The 19,094-nt window shown below is 40.8% G+C and overlaps 1 protein-coding gene across 1 annotated transcript; it reads left to right on the top strand.

Annotated features, from left to right (window-relative positions):
* Window positions 1-20: 20 nt before the first annotated feature.
* Window positions 21-18,809, top strand: LOC109917931 (cytochrome P450 3A21-like). Its single transcript, XM_048609602.1, is given in 14 exon segments — window positions 21-219; window positions 1,534-1,627; window positions 2,672-2,724; window positions 4,085-4,184; window positions 4,733-4,846; window positions 7,518-7,606; window positions 8,667-8,815; window positions 9,875-10,002; window positions 12,877-12,970; window positions 13,640-13,696; window positions 13,699-13,799; window positions 14,880-15,106; window positions 16,890-17,052; window positions 17,228-18,809. Coding segments are annotated over 14 exon segments (1,563 nt in total). The 5' UTR covers window positions 21-121; the 3' UTR covers window positions 17,324-18,809.
* Window positions 18,810-19,094: the final 285 nt, after the last annotated feature.

The following is a 19,094-nucleotide window of genomic DNA, read 5'->3' as shown; positions in this document are numbered from 1 at the left end:
TTTGGTGGGATGGAGTAACCCTGATCCCACCCACTGGCTCGCTGCTCCCTGCCTCTCCGTATAAACACAGCCGGCACTAGCTCAGTCTGCCCGGAGCTGATGCTTGCTGTTTCCTCTCGGGATGGCTGTCCTTTTCACAGAGAGGCTGGGGGCGATCCGGGCCGCTCTGTCCGACCAGACCTGGATCCTTCTCCTCACTTTCCTGCTGCTGCTGGCCCGGTAAGTGCGGGATCTCTCTAACGCCTTGTCCTGCTTCCAGCGATGGGACACAAGAGTCACAGAGTTCAACTGCAGGCGCTATCGGGGACGAGGAAAGTTTTGCAGCATTTTGTCACCGGTTGGTGTTTGTGTTTGAACTGTGTGTGTTTGTGTGTATGAGGTGGGGGAGAGAGGGAGGGAGCTCTCCTCAGCCTCTGACCCCACTCACCCTGCCCGGGGAATCGCTGCTGATTGCGGGGCATTTTCCCCTCCTGCTGCCCCCAGCCCTGTGGTTCCAGGCTGGAGCTGGATGAAAGGGGAGGATTCCAGTTTGGGATTTGGTTTATTTTGGGGGTTGGACGGAAGGCGATAGAGAGATAGTCTGACCAGAGATATTGAGGGATTGGAGTTTTCAATCACTTCAGGAAGGGTCTGACCCAAAGGAGATTGATGCCCCACTGCAACCTCTGGAACCAGCTTCTCCGTTTAGGACGAAGCTGACTCGAATGGGATTTTATTCTGAGAGAATATTAATGTTTCCATGGATTTTAACCCCACTAGGAATTAAATCATTTGGCCATACTTTTTTCCAAGTTTCCACTTTAGAACAAAGGTGAATCTTGGCAGGTGAATGTGAAACTCTGCATTTATTGCTGGTTTACATTAAACTGCAGCAATTGGACAAGGTTGAAATCTCGAGTTGCTTCTGCTAAAATGCAAGATTATGTACATTAAGAGCAATAGTGAAGGTGAGATTGATCTCCTTCAAGTTGAGAAGATTTGATAGAGATTTTCAAAATCATGAAAGGTCGTCGTAGAATAAGTAAGGAGATACTGTTTCCACTGAAAGGAGGATTGGTAACCAGATGGCCATATAAGGAAACAACTTTTTTGGTAAAGTGGCAAGTTGCTATGATCGGGAGGGAATACATTGCCTGAAAGGGTGGAACAAGCACGAAGTATGCTTCCTGAAGCATGGACTAATGCATTGTGCAACTATGCAACTATGTCCAGAACTCACTTACTCCTGAGACAACAAGGTGCAGGGCTGGATGAACACAGCAGGCCAAGCAGCATCATAGGAGCAGATAGCCCTGCACCTTGTTGTCTTGGATTCTCCAGCATCTGCAGTTCCTGCTATCTCTCACTTACTCCTGAACCTTGTTTTAAAATATTCAAACTTATTTCCATTTTTAAGTGTTGATGTTTTACATGGAAGATTGGTGTTTAAATGAGAAATTATTTTGTGGGACTGATTAATGGGAGTTTGTTTGATTTAGCTCATAACCAGTTTGTTTATTTTTCATTAAGATTTGTAATCAATTCACTTTGCAGGTACAGTGTTCTACCATATGGGCTATTTAGGCGACTTGGAGTTCCAGGCCCAATGCCGCTGCCATTCCTTGGAACATTTTTACATTATAGAAAGGTATGTTTGATTTTTTCTTTCTTGATCATGTCAAGAACTCCAGTTAGAGTTCTGTCTGTTATTGAACTGTTCTGCCTTAGCACTGTTTTTTCTTTCATAAGCGATGACAGAAGCTTGTGTTTGGATGAGGAGATCAAAGTTCAAAACACATGAGAACAGCAAGTGAATTTGCCATTTTTAAAGCATAGCGAAAATGGGTGAGGGGAACAGAAAGAGGAAATTAAAGAAAGGTTACTCCCTGTACTATATTACTTTACATTATGGTTCCCCTGTTGTCCTGAACTGAGAAATGGCAGGTACCTGATTGAAAGTGGGGAAGATAGTGCTAAGTTGTGATTGGATGAGCAGCTTTCCTCACCGATTCTGTTGCTCTAGCTCAATCAGTGACAGTTCCCTCTCTCCCAATCTAGCAGATCCTGCAGGGACAGAATCTACGATGGATTGGGGAAGTGGGGCTCTGAAGGATGTGGAAGGTATATACGCCATACCACAAGAGATGTAGGAGAATTCGGGAAGGAGTGGGAGCAATTGTGGATTTAGGTTCCCAGCTGGTTTGAGATATTTAACTTTTCAGCCGAGCGAAAACACTGGGAAATTGTGCATGTGATAGCAGCTGCCTTTCTCCAGCATGTAAGTCTGGTTGAAGTGAATGGACAGACGCTTCTAATAGACAGGTAGACAAGCACATACAGATAAAGGAACAGAAAGGGATCTGGATAAAATGGGAGGAGCACAGACCAGTTGACTCAAAGGACCTGCATTCATCTATGAATGTGGCTTAAAACTGCCTGATTCTTTTTTGAGGTCACATGAATACACACCTGAAAGATGTGATCTCTTGAAGGAATAGTTGTGAGGGACTGCAGTGGAACTAACTATTTTTTCATCTAAAGCAATAAAACAGGTTTTGTATCCTTACATGTCTTCAATAACATCAAAATATCGTTCTGATGCACTGTGATGCAAGTATTTGTTGTTACACATTTTTTGTGCTTTGTGATTATTTTTGCTGATTTTTTTTTTATTTGTTTTGTTCCTGGCCAGGGTATGTTTGGATTTGACATGGAATGCTACAAGAAATATGGAAAGATGTGGGGGTGAGTGCATTAAATCAACAAGTGGTATTTGTAAAGGTTTTGATTATTATCTTTGAAAAATCCATTTTATTCCAGTTATATAGTGCAGCCTAAGATATGATGTACAGGGTGGTAAACCCATTTTAAAGGTAAAGATCTTTTCAAGCGGACTTTGTAATCAATTATTTCTCTTTAGTGATATTGTGGTGCAGGCGGCATGGATATATTCACTTTGTACTCAAAGGATGCCACATTTTTCTGGAATTTAGCAGATTTCGGGGAGGGATGTTCAACCTTAGTGCATTAGTTCTTTTTAACAAACATTCAAATTGAGAAATGGCTCCAATGATGCACCGACACTGAGCTTGACATTCACTCTGCTTTGTTTCAAACAGATGTCTCACACATTTTTTCCATCCAATAAACTGCAATAATGGAGTGAAGTCTCATTCAGCTGAGGATTGACCCATGTTGTTGCTGGAACTTAGGCAGTGGATTTGGCTGAATTTTGTCCACACAATATCACAGGACCATTTCTGGGAGAATATCCTTGTCCAACACAGGAATTCAACCCATTGAAATCAAGAGTCTGGAGGAGGGACTGGGAAATGTCCCAATAATCTGTTAAAGTTCATTGATCCTGGAGGTGAATTTCATAGAGCTGGGACCTTCCATTTTCTCCTTTTGTCTTTGCCCAGGATGAGATCTGGACGTGGGTGACTAATCCACCCTTGGGAGGGCTGTGTCAAATGGTGAAAGATTTTATGGAGGCTATATATGCCATTGATTCTACATTCTATTTTTTTTGCTGGAATCCCTAGGCTGGACTATCCCACTGTTTCCCTGACCACCTCCTTCTACAGCACTCTAACCTCCCAGTGCCATCTCCTTATCTCCCCTACCTTCTGTCTGCTCCTTGCCTACAGCCTGAAACTGCATATTTCACCGCACTGACAGTCTGCTTAATCATGCTTGCTGTAGCGAGGGGTGATGTTGGTGAAAACCAATTGAGATATCAGTACATTCTGTAGTTAACTCCTTGGGGTCTGTCCTTGCTATGCTAATGTCCCGTTCCCGAAATTCCATGGTGGTTCTGGCAATTATACAGTTTATAATTTGGTCCAGCACAGCAGCACAGAACAATTGGAATTTAACCTCTATAAACTCAAGAAATTCACTTTTGACTTAAACACACTGCTTGTGGATTTATAAATTGATTAGTGAGGAGTTGATCCAAATTAGAATAAACTCAACCACTTCACACCTCTCTACCAACTCCTCTGCCCTGAATCCCCCACCTCCCCCCACTTCACAAGGAGAATCTCTCTCCATCTGATTTAAAACCCAGATTCACCATCTAACCCTTTTTTTTCTCCTCTAGCATCTATGATGGACGCCGGCCCATTCTATGTCTTGTGGATCCTGATCTAATTAAAACCATCTTCATAAAAGAATTTTACACTCTGTTCACCAATAGACAGGTAAGTATTGAACTGCATTAACTAGAATAAACTTTTTTTTCTCTACCTGATTCGTGTAAACCTACCTTGGCAATGCCTTAGCTAGAATGTAACTTAGTTCCCACATTTTCTCCATCTGTTGTTCTAATGTCATGACATGCAGAGCAAAAGTCAGGCTTACCAAACACATCTGCATGTGTCATGAAGTGGGGTGTGGGGATGATAAAATAAGTTTATCAGGATAAGGCTATTTGGCCCCTCAAGCCTGCCTTCCCACTCAGGAAGGTAATGGCTGATCTGGTTGTTTCCAATCGTGTAGTTGATGCCCACTGTTGAGATCTTGCCATATTTTGCATCTGAAAAGGTGCAAGTCAGATCCGATTGCTGCTCTTTCCTCACACCCTTTCTGTTTCGTCCCCACCACGTCTGCCTTTTCTACTCCCCCTGCCGCCATTCAACCTAAATACTCACTGCTGCTTTAGCAGAAATTTGCTGATAAATTAATATGTATAGAACCTAATATGTAAACTAAAGTAAAACAGAAGTTTGTCTTGACAATTTTTCTGTAGGACTTTGGTCTGAACGGACCATTGACTGAGTCCATCCTGGTTGTTCAAGATGACCATTGGAAGAGAATCCGAAGTGTCCTTTCACCAACTTTCACCAGTGGGAGACTGAAAGAGGTAATGAACCACCATCCCATTCCTGAGTAATTGAATGTTTTGTCTGTGCCAGTAATTGTGGTGTGTGAGATCAGGTATATGGGTAATTGTGTGTCAGATGCAAAATTGTACAATAACTGATTTCATATGATGAGTATAGCTGCTGATACACAATGGAATTATAATTTAAGACGATAAAATACAGAGTAACGTGAGGACATCTTAAACTCTGCTGCTCAGGTCTTCACTCCCAGCACATTCCATTCCCCAAAAACCTCTCTACTCACTGACCTCCTTTGACTCCTTCTCAAATGTCTTAATTTTAAAATTCTCATCCTTTGTCCACATTACTCCATGGCTTCACTCCTCCCTATCTCTGCAATCTTATCCAGCTCCACAATCCTGCAGGAATTCTCAGCTCTTCTGGTTTTGGCTTATTCTGTATCCAATTTGTAAATGCTCCACCATTGTGTGACTTCAGTTGTATAGGGCCCAAGCTCTGGAATACCTTTCTACCTCATGTTGTTCCTTCAAGACACTCCTTGAAACATTATTGAGACCATCTATCTCCTTCACATTTTCAGTTTCCCGTCTGACCCTTCTAGTTTCTACCTGGATACCACATTATCCACCTGACATCTGTCATAATCACACTTCTTTGATCTGCATCCTCTTAATCTTCATTTCTTTCAAGAGAGTTCTGAATATCTTTGCCTTACATTTTCCCCACTGTGGATATATTTCTATCCCTCCTTTCAAAGGAAGCCCATTGTTCAATACAGTTTATCTGCTGGTCTATAAATCTAAGCCAGATCAATTGAAATTACCAAGTCCTTAAGTGGACTTCTCCAATTAATTATTCGTAATTTGGATTATTCTTTTTCTTTTTATCCATAATAGCTTGAGCCTTTTACAACAATCACTGTCTCATAAATGTTCTCCTCTTAATACTTGTTCCAGTTAGTCTACCTAATTCCGAAGGACTAGGTGTTTCCTTTCTTGTTGGACAGGAAACATATTGCTGTACAGCATTCTCCTGAACACATTATAGGAGCTTATACCCATCTTTGCCCTTTTGCACTACTATCCCAGTCTATATTTGTATAATTGACATCCCCCTTAATAACCACTGTATCATTCCTAATCTTCTGTATAATACCATCATGCCTCCTCCGTTCTTTCCCATCTTCCCTTCTGGAATACCTTGTATCTAGAAATATTTAATACCCAGTCCTATAAAGAGACCTTTTTGAACCAGATCTCAATCATTGCTGCAACATCAATTGCAAGTGCCTTGCTGTGTCCTAGTATTAGCTATTTATCTCCTCCCAATATTTCTTGCACCTTGGTGTAGCTCCAGATTTTCGCATCCTGTCAAGTTAGTTTAAACCATTCCCAATAACACTAGCAAGTCACGTTGCAAGGAAATTGGTCCCAGCTCTGTTTGGGTGCAGCCCATCAGGCCTGTACAGGTTCCATTTCACCAGGAACTGATCCCAATGTCCCAAAAATGTAAAGCCCTTTCTCCTGTACCATCTCTGTAGCCACATGTTAATTGATATGGTCTATTCTCCTATTTTATGTGTGTGTGTTAGTGGGAGTAATCCAGAGGTCACTACTTCTGAGGGTCTTCCTTGTCAACTTCCTTCATAGTTCCTTAAACACTGAATGCAAGACAATTCTACTTGTCAGTAACAAAGTGGGCCTTGACTGCTGGATGTTTACCCAAGTGGCCATTCAGTGACATCCTTGGTCCTGGCACTAGGGAGACAGCAGAATCATCTTGGATTCAGAGCTGCAACAGCAGAAACAGCTGGCTGCTCCATCTAACTTCCTGTTACAATTGGCCTTCCTCTTGTCTTCGTGCCACTCCATACAGCTCAACCAGCTGGAGTGCCATAGATTTAGCTCTGACTCCAAATGTAATGTCACAGATCTGACGGAGGGTCACTGGTCCTGAAACATTAGCTCTGCTTTCTCTCCACAAATGCTCCAGACCTGCTGAATTTCTCCAGCAATTTGTTTTTGTTTCAGATTTTCAGCATATGCAGTTCAAATTTTTTGTTCAGTGTGTCATTTATCGGAATGGAGAATTAAATACTGATTGGAGGAGTGCATTCCATGGACTCCTGCCTGGTTCTTCTTAACTGCCTGATGGTCACCCATCCTCTCTCTTTCTCTTTCCATATTCTTAAGATGTGGAATGAGCACACCTGTCATTGTGCTGTCTCCACCTCCCAGATATTCTGCAGCAATGCCATTTGTTGCTCAAGCTCCTAATCCCAGAGCATGAGCTGCTGCAGCTGATGACACTTCCCACGTGTGCAACCAACATGTGACAACAAGACCAGGTAATGGGTATGGAATTTATGATGAGATAGGCTATGCATAGTTGAGTTTTGAAGGTGTGCGTCTGTGTGCGCAGGTAAAGTACTAGGAGTTCTTCACAGTGTGGTTTACGGACTGGGAAGGTTGAGGAAGTCATTGATTTCTGATGGGAAATGAAGGAGCCATGAATTGTCATTATCTGTCATTATTTGTCATTGTAATCCTGAAGGGATGTGGAGAGTGTAAAATGCCCCTTTACTAGATGAAAGCTGTTGATCTCCAGGAACACATGAGTATATTTAGGTCCAAACCATCACTGTGTGTATCCCATACATTATTCGCCCTGTTTCTTTTCTCTTCCCAGATGTGTCCAATCATCAGTCACTATGCAGAAAATCTTGTGAAGAATGCAAAAAAGAAAGCAGAGCTGAATGAATCTGCTGACATGAAAGAGTGAGTAACTTGTCTATAAGATTACACATCCCTGTTCCTACACCACAAACCCTACCCAACACAATAAATTATTTTCACTTTGTTCTAAGAACTTCATGGTTCACATTGGTCTCTGAGTGGAATTCATGTGATATTCACTAACTTTCATGAACTTGCTGGTCATCCTGAGTTAACCAAATATACCTATATACCAGCTAGTTGTGGTGGCACAACTTCTCACTACAGCTCAAACATGTAGCTTCCATCCTTAAAGACGTATACAATTTGAAGTTCCTCAAGAGGAATTCAATCCTTCCATTTAATTTCTCCCTTTTGGATAACATGGCAATGATGGTGGATGAACTGCTTCTGAGGTTTCCCTAATGTCACTTTGAACCACTCTGTAGACGTATAATCAGAGGAACTGCCATGAGAGATCATTTTACCTCTCCTCCACCAATCCACAGTGGCAGCATTGTACACTGCTTACAAAATACATTACAGCAACTCACTCCTTCCAAAGCTGTGATCTCTGTAACCTGGAAGGACAAAGGCAGATGATATATTGGACACCATTACCTGCAAGCCTGACATCATGACCTGAAACGCAAGTCTGACTGGATCAAAATCCTGGAACATCCTACCCTGGTGTCACAGTGGGTGTGCCTACACTGGATGGGTGCTGTTGTTCAAGATGATAGCTCACTGCCACTTTCTCAAAGGCAATTGGGATGAACCCACCCAGTGACACTTGCATTCCTAAAAAGGACAACAAAAAAACTTCAGTCTAAGGAGAAACGCACTCGTATAATTAACTGCTTTTACTCTAAATTTGATTGGAACTCAATTAGTATCCACATAAGAAGAATATGAAGTCACTGGGTGATAGTGTTAGATCACAGGTTGGAAGGAGATATGTTTAGTGCAGAATCGCTTGGATAGACCTGTTTGGTTGAATTGTCAATTTTCTATGCTGGACATTCAATGCAATTGTTTTACTTTGTCTTGGCTGTCAAGTGGCAAAAGATTTCTTTCTTTCAGCTGTTCAACAGTTGTAACAAATACATTTTTCTTCTGCCAGTATCTTTGGCACATACAGCCTAGATGTGATTACGAGCACTGCATTCAATGTGGATGTCGACTCGATCAACAATCCCAATGACCTATTTATCATCAACATCAAGAGATTGATCAATTTCAATGTCTTCAACCCTGCATTTATCCTTGCCTGTAAGTGATTCAAAATACTTGTTTTTGTTTTAGTCGAGCTAGGGGAAGATTTTCTTCTGATTTGAGGAGATATACAGCTGGTTGCACTATTCACCCCAGCTGCTCTGTTTCCATGGCTGCGGTTTTAGCAGTCTGCACTTCCAGTAACTTTGTGGGTAAGTTTTTTTGAGGTAAAAAGATCCAGGATCCAGCAGACTTCATGAGGTGCCCTATAACATCTAATAATAAAAATAATAATAATGTCTATAATGTCCGATCAGGTGCTTTCTCTTTTCAAAATTTGTCAAGTATTCAATTCTTATTGTAGCCACCCACCCAAAGGGAATATCTAAACCACATCTCCTTGACATTCAATTACAATGCCATTACTGAATGTCTGCCATCATCAGAGTTCAGGAGATTATCACTGACCAGATACTGAACTGGTCCAACCATATAAGTACTGTGCTATGAGAAAGGTGATCTCTCAATGCCTGTCCACTTTCAACAAATCTTATGGTCAACAGTGATGGAACACTCCCCACTTACCTGGATGATTACAACTTCAGTCATAGTCCAAGCATGACATCTTCCAAAATGAAGCAGCCTGCTAAGTTGGCATCCCATCCACCACCGCTGACATCCATCCTATTCTCCACTGGCACAGAGTAGCAGCAGTATATACTACCTGCAAGATGCACTGCAGGAACTTGCCAAGATTCCCTCAACAACACCTAATAAACCTGCAATCTCTATCACCCAGAAGAACAAAGGTTCGGAGGACCACTGCCTGCAAGTTCTTTTCTAAGCCACACACCAAATGTGACTTGAGACAATATTGCCACTACAGTAGTGCCATGGGATCAAAATCCTGGGACTCCTTTCCTAACAGTGCTGTGAGTGTTCCTTTTATCACAGGGACCACAGTAGTTCAAGAAGGTGCATCACCTCCAGCTTCGAAGGGCAACTGGGGATGGGCAACAAATGCTGGCCTTTCAGCATCACCACGTCCCATGAATAGTGTCTGAGCATACTAACACTGCTATTTGTCATCTTTATAACTTTCCTCTTTTATTCTAGTGGCTTTTCCTGCTGTTATTCCAATCCTTTCGAAGCTTAATTTTAGCTTCTTCCCTAGAGACATGAACACGTTTTTCACAAATGTTTTGGTGAACTTGAAGGCAAAGAGACAAAAAGGAGTGCACACTGTGAGTGTTAAACTAATCATTGAAATGGTTCAAGTTCCAGCATGTTTCACCACTGTCAATACTGACCCTCTCTGCCTTAATTTTATATCTAAAAGGAATGTGGCAGTAATCAGTGGGGATGGATACCTGAGGAATAGTGTGTTCTTTGGCAGTTGCTGATGTTCAGCAGGTAGTTGGTGTTCAGTCTGATAGCACACAGCCCTGCAGTCCCACACCTGGGATTGCTGTCCAGATTCTCCACTGTCCCAATGTAAAATGTAAATCAGGGTGACAATGCAGCTTTTGTTCTTTTCTTGGGCTTTTGCCAAAGTTCGTCCTGGAGAGCAAATGTCTGGAAATTTCACCCCATGGTGTACAGGCTGGGTATTTTCTTCAGTATTAGGAATCCAGCAGTAAAAAGAACTTCCTGGATTACTTGTGAATAAACCTAAGTGAAGAGGAATGTGAGGAACAGGACAAGAGCTGTCTATATCAGTAATCTTGGGAATTAGTGAGGCAGGCTGATCTTTTCTCTTGGCCTATGTCACATTGACTAGAAATCTTACTGTCCGATTGTGTTTAAGTGATGGCCTTGACTATGATTGTGCGAAGTTGGACGTTAGAATTTGTTCGTAAAATGATTGGGGGGAAAGAGTGTGTCGTCCCTTTAAACAATGATGTGCTTTTTCTCGGCTTGGAGATTAAAAAATGTCTGCGAGCAGCAGCAGGTGCAGAGTTCCTGAAATTGAAACATTTGTATGAAAAGATTGTATGGTTAGCAACCCAAGCAGTAGTCTTGTTTTGCTATTAAGGCAACTGGTCTGAATATCAGTCCATTAATTTAAACCAGGCACTTAGAGACTAAAAAAAAATTAAATTTAAATCAAATGGTTTTGACTACCTAGGACCAATCTAATTGTAAGAAATTGGTAGGTCATCAAGGGTATAAAAAAAGAGGGTATTTGAAAATCAATGTGAGAGCAATTGCCATCTGTTATAGTTAACAACCAGCAGCCCTAAAGGGAAAATCACTGGCTCTTACAGAATTCTCTAAGCTCTCAGAAAACCATCATCTGACTAAAGGTACAGCGGCACTCTTAGCTAATATTCCTGACGCAGGAATTTGACGGAGAAAGGCATTCCTGATTGATGGGCAGCAGAGAAGGCACAGAACATTCCAGAAGACGTATCCTGGCAGTAATTTTGAGAGACAAAGTTTTAAGTTTTTCTTTATTAATTTGGTTTACACAAGTAGGACTTGTATTTGTTGGAACATCATACCATTAGAATTTTATTTTATTTGGGAATAGTTAGTAGTTGAGGAGGAACAGAACTGCTGGAAAAGCTCAACAGGTGTGGCAGCATCTGTGAAGAAAAAATCAGAGTTAATCTTTTGGGTCCGGTGACCCTTCCTCAGAACAGAACTTCTAAGCTGATAGTCCCCCAGCCCCGCACAGTTCACTTCTACCTCCTCTCAAAAATCCACAAACAGGACTATCCGGGCAGACTCATTGTTTCAGCCTCCTCCTGCCCCACAGAACTCATCTCTTACTACCTTGACTCAGTCTTCTATCCCCTGGTCCAATCCTTGCCCACGTATATCCATGATTCCTCTGACACCTTATGCTGGTTTCAAAACTTCCAGTTTGCATGTTCCAGCCGCCTCCTCTTCACCATTGATGTGCAATCCCTTTACACGTCCATTCCCCACCAGGAAGGTCTTAGGGCTCTCTGCTTAAAAAAAAAAAGACCGGAAACGTTAACTCTGTTTTCTCCCTCATAGGTGCTGCCAGACCTGCTGAGCATTTCCAGCAATTTTGTTTTTGTTCCTGATTTACAGCATCCACAGTTCTTTTAGTTTTTAGTAGTTGAGGGGGAATTGTTTGGTTTGTTGATAGTTCTGTTAATTTGTTCACTGTTAGATAAATAAATTATTACTTGTTGATCATAGTGTGACTCTTAGGAGTTCATCCAATTTAACCTCCCCTTTATAACAAATCAGGGGGGTGAGAGGCAGGTTATACCACTTTTCACACTTCCTTTAACAGATTATAGGGTGAGGCGAGCCTCTCCAGGTGTTTCGGTTTTAGTTATCAGAGGGGGGTTGACTTCCACTTTATAACGTGATTGACATCTGTCATGTGGAATCTAAGCTTGATGCTATGTGCCCTGGGTTACTACCTGTTTGGACTTTACTGTATTAACTACCTGGAGAAAAACTGGAATTCATTTACTCGATGGACAGTATTGATATCTACCATGAGGCAAAGGTATTCTTGCAGGTAATGTGTACTTCATAGTAGAATTGTAGCAAAAAAAAGTTTTGCGAGGTTGAGATGGAGTTTCTTGCTCGTGTTGAATGTTTTACATTGAATACTAAGTTTGTTCAATCATTTGAAGATTAAGAGCTGAATTTTTGAATGCTGTGATGGAGCAAGAGCCCAGAGAGACAAGGACAAATATACCATTTGTTGTGCTAATGCTTGTTTGGATTTTCTTACAGTCACTGGTTACACTTCCTGTCTGGGGCAGACCAGGTAAAGTCAGGCAGATAGAATACCTGCTAAAATTTAAATGGCACAAAGGAGGCTTTGTTTTTAGGAGACAGGCACTATGCATGCCAGGGAGGGTAGACAAAACGCATTCACAGAGCAGGTAGTCATTACCCTCTGGGCATTGGGGGGGACGGGGGCAGATGAGTAGGGATCAAGGTTGTTGAGGACAAGTGGGTCTCTATCATCTGCAGGTAGACTTTATGTAGAGGCAATGGTCTCCATCTCCTGCCCCTTGTTCCTCTTCCTTGCCAAGGGGACAAAGCTGAGCTCTGAGATGGTAGAGCTGTGCTGATTTTTGTTTTAAAGCGGAGTCCTCACAGTGTTGTTGTTTAATTCTTAGGATCAGGTGGATTTTCTGCAGCTGATGGTTGATTCTCAAGTAGCCAGTGTCAGCTCTGAAAAGCAGAATGGTGATGGCAAGTCAACTGAAAAAGGTACCATCAGTGGAATGCTTCTCATTGCTTTCATCCTTGTTTCTTTCTGTTCTTGAAATGAAAGCTTCCTGTTCAGTTTCTTTTTTGTTTGCCACTGTCTGGTCTTCTAGTTTTCCTATTCCCACCTGGCTGACAATTTGGCACGTGGTCTGTTTGCAGTTCCTTGAGTGTCAGAGAGGGCTTACGTGACAGCATTTTGACATAGCTAACTTCTTCTGGGATTTTGGTTTGTTTTTGCTTACTCAAATGGGAATTGAATGGTTCCTAGGTATTTATTCTGCACAATCATGGGCCTGAAATTGGGAAGTGAATCCTATCTTGTTCAGGGAAATTGAGACACTTATAAAGGGTTTGAGGACAATTCTTGCCTGGGCACTGGAATTCCAGTCAGTGCTATCCATACTGTCCTAAATGAGCAAAAAAATAGATTTGAACTGGCATTTAATTTGCAAGATTCTCTTATTAAATTCTATCTAGTAATTTGTATCACCCGCCCAGGAAGCATATTCAATGCTTTTAAGACATGGCTTAAATAAATGCAACATTTAATTATTTATTGTCATACCGGCAATATGTTTTATGAATTGCTTGAATTGGAGAGCCAACATTTTTGTCTTCCTGTGCTGTAAGGCAAAATTTGTAATACATATATTCTAATTCTCTCTGCAGCTCTAACTGACTCGGAGATTCTGGCACGGGCCAGGACTTTTATCCTTGCTGGATATGAGACCCCAGCAATACACTATCTTGTATTGCATACAACCTGGCAACACACCCGGATGTACAGAAGAAACTGCAGCAAGAGATAGATGAAGCTTTCCCAAACAAAGTGGGAACTTACATTTCTATTGTGGTGATAATGACTTTGGGATCCACTTTGCAGCAACTTGTAGAGTAGAATTGTAGAAACTGTTTTTTAAAACCTTGCACACAGCAATCTGACAATAACTAGTTACATTTTGCAATGAGAACTCCTATGCTATTCAAAATCCTGCTTTGAAATGTTTTGTATCCAACTGAAAGGGTTTTCATTCAGTTTCGGTCATTTGGAATGCTCTGTACTGCATTTTTTTAAATATGGTGAGTGCTGTTGAAAAGGCCTGTATTTGTTGTGATCTCTTAATTGCCCTTGGACTGAATGGCTGGCTGGACCATTTCAGTGGGTAGTTTATGAACCACCTTTGCTGTGGGTTCATGTAGGCCAGACTGGTTAAGGTAAGTGGATTTCATTCCTGAACAGTCTTCCTGCATTATTGTTTTCCAGTATGGAATTAAAACAGCAACCTTCTGACTGAGGAGAGAGTGCACTCCAGCTGGGACGTGGCTATGATTGAGAGAGCTGTGATTGGCTGATACAAATCAGTTCCCGAGTGCACCTTGGCAGTGAGGAAACCCTAACCTCTGGGAGCACTTACTGGGGATAACAGTCCATGTTCTGCTTTTAATTTTGCATCATTTACTTCAAAGAGATGTTCAGCGGTTTGTGTTTCCCATCAACCACACACATACACTGGCATCATCCCTGAATCCTCTTCATTTCTTTCTGCTTTTCTGTTGCCGAGATACTACATCCATCCTCCTGTTTTGGTACAATAGCCTGAAGTTTGTGATCTTGATTCATTAGTGTCCATTGCCCCCATGTTTGTTAGCTTTGCATATAAGAGGAGCCATCAGCTTTGACCACTCAGTGGTAATGAATTTGATATTCTAACCTTTCTAGATAGTGCAATATCTGAATTCTCAGTTAGATTTATTTTTGATTATCTGATGTATGACCTTCATTTGGTCTGCCCACTATTCATACATCAACTGTACCTATACAAAAGCCAGAGAACGTTTCTCTTGCTGTGTTTAAATACTTTAATTTTCTGAATTTCACAAACAGCATGTACTGTTTTTCCTGTTGAAGGCTCCTCCCACATATAATGAAGTGATGCAGTTGGAATATATGGAAATGGTGATATCTGAAACCCTTCTACTGCTCCCCTCTGCCCCCAGCATTGAAAGAGTGTGCAAGAAAGATGTTTGACTCAGTGAGGTAACCATTCCAAAGGGGACTGCAATAATAGTTCCTACCTATGTCCTGCACCATGATCCAAAATACTGGCCAGAGCCTGAAGAGTTCAGACCTGAAAGGTACGTAGTAATTGCAATCATTGTGACTGCAAGCCTCCATTCTTCTACCAGTGTGCATTCTGCCTTCCATGAAGTATGGGCTATACCGCACTTTGGAGTTTGCTCCACTTAATAGATGTGGTTGTGTAACACGAGCAATTCTTGTTTCGTTGAGCTTCAGTAGCCCATTAATACAACAGTGTTAAAACAACACAATGAGGCCAACCAAGTCAGCACTGAGTAGATGTATTGCACATGTTCAAAAACACTTTAGATACTGGAAGTTGTGTATTGTTCCCTGTTTTCAAAGGGCCATCTAATGTGACCACAGAACTGAATTACTTCCAATGGTCAGCTAATTATGATAGCATCAGCTAACTTGAAGCCTGTATTCTGCATGACATATTTAATTATTAATACAAACAACCGAACAACCACCTCATTGCCATGAAGCCTAAGCAGTAATCTGTCAAAGATCTACAAAATATTTGTTGGATGAACTAAATATGTTAGCAGTTCAAAGTAAACTTGTAAATTGGCCAAAGAATAGAAAGGATATTCTGCACAGTTTGCTCCAAGCTCAAATTGGAATCACATATTTTGAATTTACATAAATTACCATGACACACACACTGTCTCTCATTAAGTACATTTTGCCAAATTGGCAAATGATGCCAAAATAGGAGAGGGCATTAGAACTATAGAATGCAGCTTGGTACAGACTTGAACAACACCTGCAACAGACTAATAAAATGGTAATTAAAACTTGCAGTTGTGAGTTACTGCCCATAGGAAGTAAGTGAACTGCTACCCACAAATATCAATTTTCTTTTGATCTATGTAGTATTCCCCTTTCCCAATGTCTTAAATAATTCAAAATGTTAGAAGGCAATTGGTTTAAGGTCAGAGAAATATCTGAAACCAGCATAATAAAAATATTTTAAATCTATACATGATCGTTTATTAAAGTCATTTCAAATTACACAAATATTTTTCAGGGCCCGTGAAGCTGTTCTGTAAAATATTTGTACTGTTAAAATCCCAGGGCATTGTCCACTCAAAGTGCAACTTTTCCAGGTGTTTTTGAAACCAAACAAATAAGGCAAAAGAGTAATTTGTCAGTTCATTGATTTGCTGTCTGCAGTGATTTTCAGTAGCACAAGCTGTGTGTAGGATACCATCACTGACAGAAACTGCTGGATTATCACTGACAGAAACTGCTGATTTCCTCATTCAACCGCACATGTGCAATTTCAGGTACAATCCGTTTCTGGAGGAGTAATGATTTCCAGCACTGACAGTTCCATATCATTACTACCACAAATCAAGAAAGTGCTGAACGAATAGTGATTTATTAAAAAAGAATTTGAAATCCAATTGAATACCTTATTCACAATAATGATCAGATGTTGCCAATATCGAAGGGGCCTGTCACTGAGTGGCTGAGCCACTGGATCGGGTACTTTTATGTTATACAATGTGCACATTTTGGGCTACTGCAACATGCATCACACTCCAGTTTTACCATTTGTGATGTTGGACAAGGGTAGGAACAAGATTGCGTGTTCTCTCAGATAATCAGTCTGGAACCACTTCACAGTCTGGACTCTCCAAGGTTGACACCCAGTGGTTGAGTGTCACCAGTTCACTATCAGTAAGTGAGCGGATGCTCGTACAGAAGTATCACTACCATTTCAAATTTTGTATTCTCCATTCATCTCTGAAGATATATCTACAGCATTAGCTTCCAAGCCAAATTGACAATGGTCTATTTCCCTTATTTTGCTTTTGCCAATATAACTAGGTTTAGTAAGGAGAATAGAGAGTCTCGGGATCCAAATATCTTTCTGCCATTTGGAGTGGGCCCTCGGAACTGCATCGGGATGCAATTTGCTCAAATTATAATGAAGATGGGACTTGCTTCATTCTTGCAACATTTGAGACTTGTGCCATGCAAGGAGACACCGGTGAGAATTTAAGCATATAAAAAATTATCTGAAAGTATGAATGTGTTCTGAAGTTGCATTTAAAAATTAAGTGGATAATGGGACAGGCAGGAAACTACAGCCTCATTGTTGGATACATAAAACTTTGCAGTCAAACTTTACCATTGCCCTCCTCACTATTGCTGTTCTATTCCAGATCCCTCTAGAAATGGATGTGAAAGGACCCATGCATCCCAAAAAACCCGTAATCCTGAAATTTGTGCCAAGGGTGAATGCTGATTCAAAGGAGTAAAGCACTGGTCCACTTGGAACTGTTAAAATATTTGGGAGAGTAAATACCTCAAACCTAAAGCGAAATAGGTTATGTCACTGCAAAGGAAATGAAAGTATATGGATAAACAAAAAGTCTCTATCATGAGAGGAAACTAGGATTAATTGATGAGAATCTACAATCTTTCTCCAGTTGCTAAGACTGGGTGTTGAGTATACTAGAAAGATATTATAAGAGCGTATTCAATAGGAAAACACATCAAGGTAATATTGTACAATTAGAATGTTAAAAATGTATTTTTAAACATTTTTGATATCTTAAAGAATCATTTTGTTACTGAGGTCTATTTGATAGATAGATATGCATTGTTTCTAATATATTAAGTGTTTTCTAGTGAAAATGTATCTGTCAAGGATTTCTTAAGATAATTGTATCTTTTCACTCAATTCTGTTAAGCAAGTTAGCATTTATAATTAAAAACAGTGCAATATCCAATTTTGACTACAAATTTGGGAAATGAAATGGACCTGATCAATGCAGGGCTTGTAACGCACAAATTAACCTGCATCCTGACCCACTGAGACAGGTAGCATGCAAACTTTATTCTGCCATCGTATCAATATACAGTGAGACATGGAATATGTTGCTGTCTGCCCCAGCAGCATTCGTGGCCAGTATGATAGATGACGAGGTGGTGGCTCTTAATGCTGCTATAAAGACACTGTGCTTGGGGACACAAAACCATTCATGGACTGGGCCAGGATAACCTTCAGCCTATTAGCTTGCTGTCAGCGCTCACACTCTCTCAGCGTATCTGGATGCTCACAGCATCTATGCCTTGCCTTTTTGAACCTTGCTATTACTATCGATGCAGAGGGAGAGCTGTTCTGAGTGAGTAGGCAGCACAGTGATCATTGCCAGATTAGTGGTATTGGGAATGGGTGAGGCTGTGTGTAAAAATGCTGCAGGCCAACATTCCTCTAGTCTTCCTGATTTTGTGCAATGCCAAAGCATTGTGGACAAAGGTCTGTGGGTGGGCACTAGCCATGGAGCTTGTGCTAAGATGTTGGTGTCTTGTGCCCAACATTAAGGGACAAAGGAACACTTATTCTGATGTTTGTTTTTGGAATTCTTGACATCTAGTTTCTATCTGATGCATGGGAGAATGGAAAACTGAGTATCAATGAGGCATGATTGAGTAATAATGCCATGCTGTTGCATATAAATTTACAGAAATTGCTCTCTTGCTGCTCATGAATGAGATTCTCAGCGTCTCACCATTTCAGAATTAGGTCACAGAAACTGACCTTTTGTCCTCAACACTGAGAATTTCAGTTTTGCTGATTTCACATTATTTTCCCAGCACTCACCAATACCAAGTTGTTCAGGGGCTGCCAAGTGTGACACTTTGAGCAAACTTTTATTATTTAATTTGTAACATTATCATTTCAAAGAAAAACGTTTAATCAGTGAAGATAGAATTCTAGAATAAATTCTAGAAGAAATTCCCAAATTTGTTAGCATTTCTTTTATAAGATTTCAAACTCATTGTTTTTTGATATAACTGAAATGACTCAACAACCAAAGTCACCTCAAATATCCCAAATTCCAATTCACGCAATTAATCACTAATATTCAAAACTGCTGATATTGTGTGTCTTCAATTTGAGTTAAAGAGTTTCATTTAATTTATCATGACAATCAGAATATCATTGTTGGTCACACTGAAATTCAGGTTTTCACAATTTAAAAGGCTAGTGAGATCTTAATTCCAATTTAAAATAAAACTTTA

This window comes from Rhincodon typus, chromosome 21 (assembly GCF_021869965.1).
Source record: "Rhincodon typus isolate 14 chromosome 21, sRhiTyp1.1, whole genome shotgun sequence".
In the NCBI taxonomy this organism is placed as follows: Eukaryota; Metazoa; Chordata; class Chondrichthyes; order Orectolobiformes; family Rhincodontidae; genus Rhincodon; species Rhincodon typus.
Note: the sequence above shows the minus strand (reverse complement) of the source record. Positions and strands in the feature narration are given on the sequence as shown.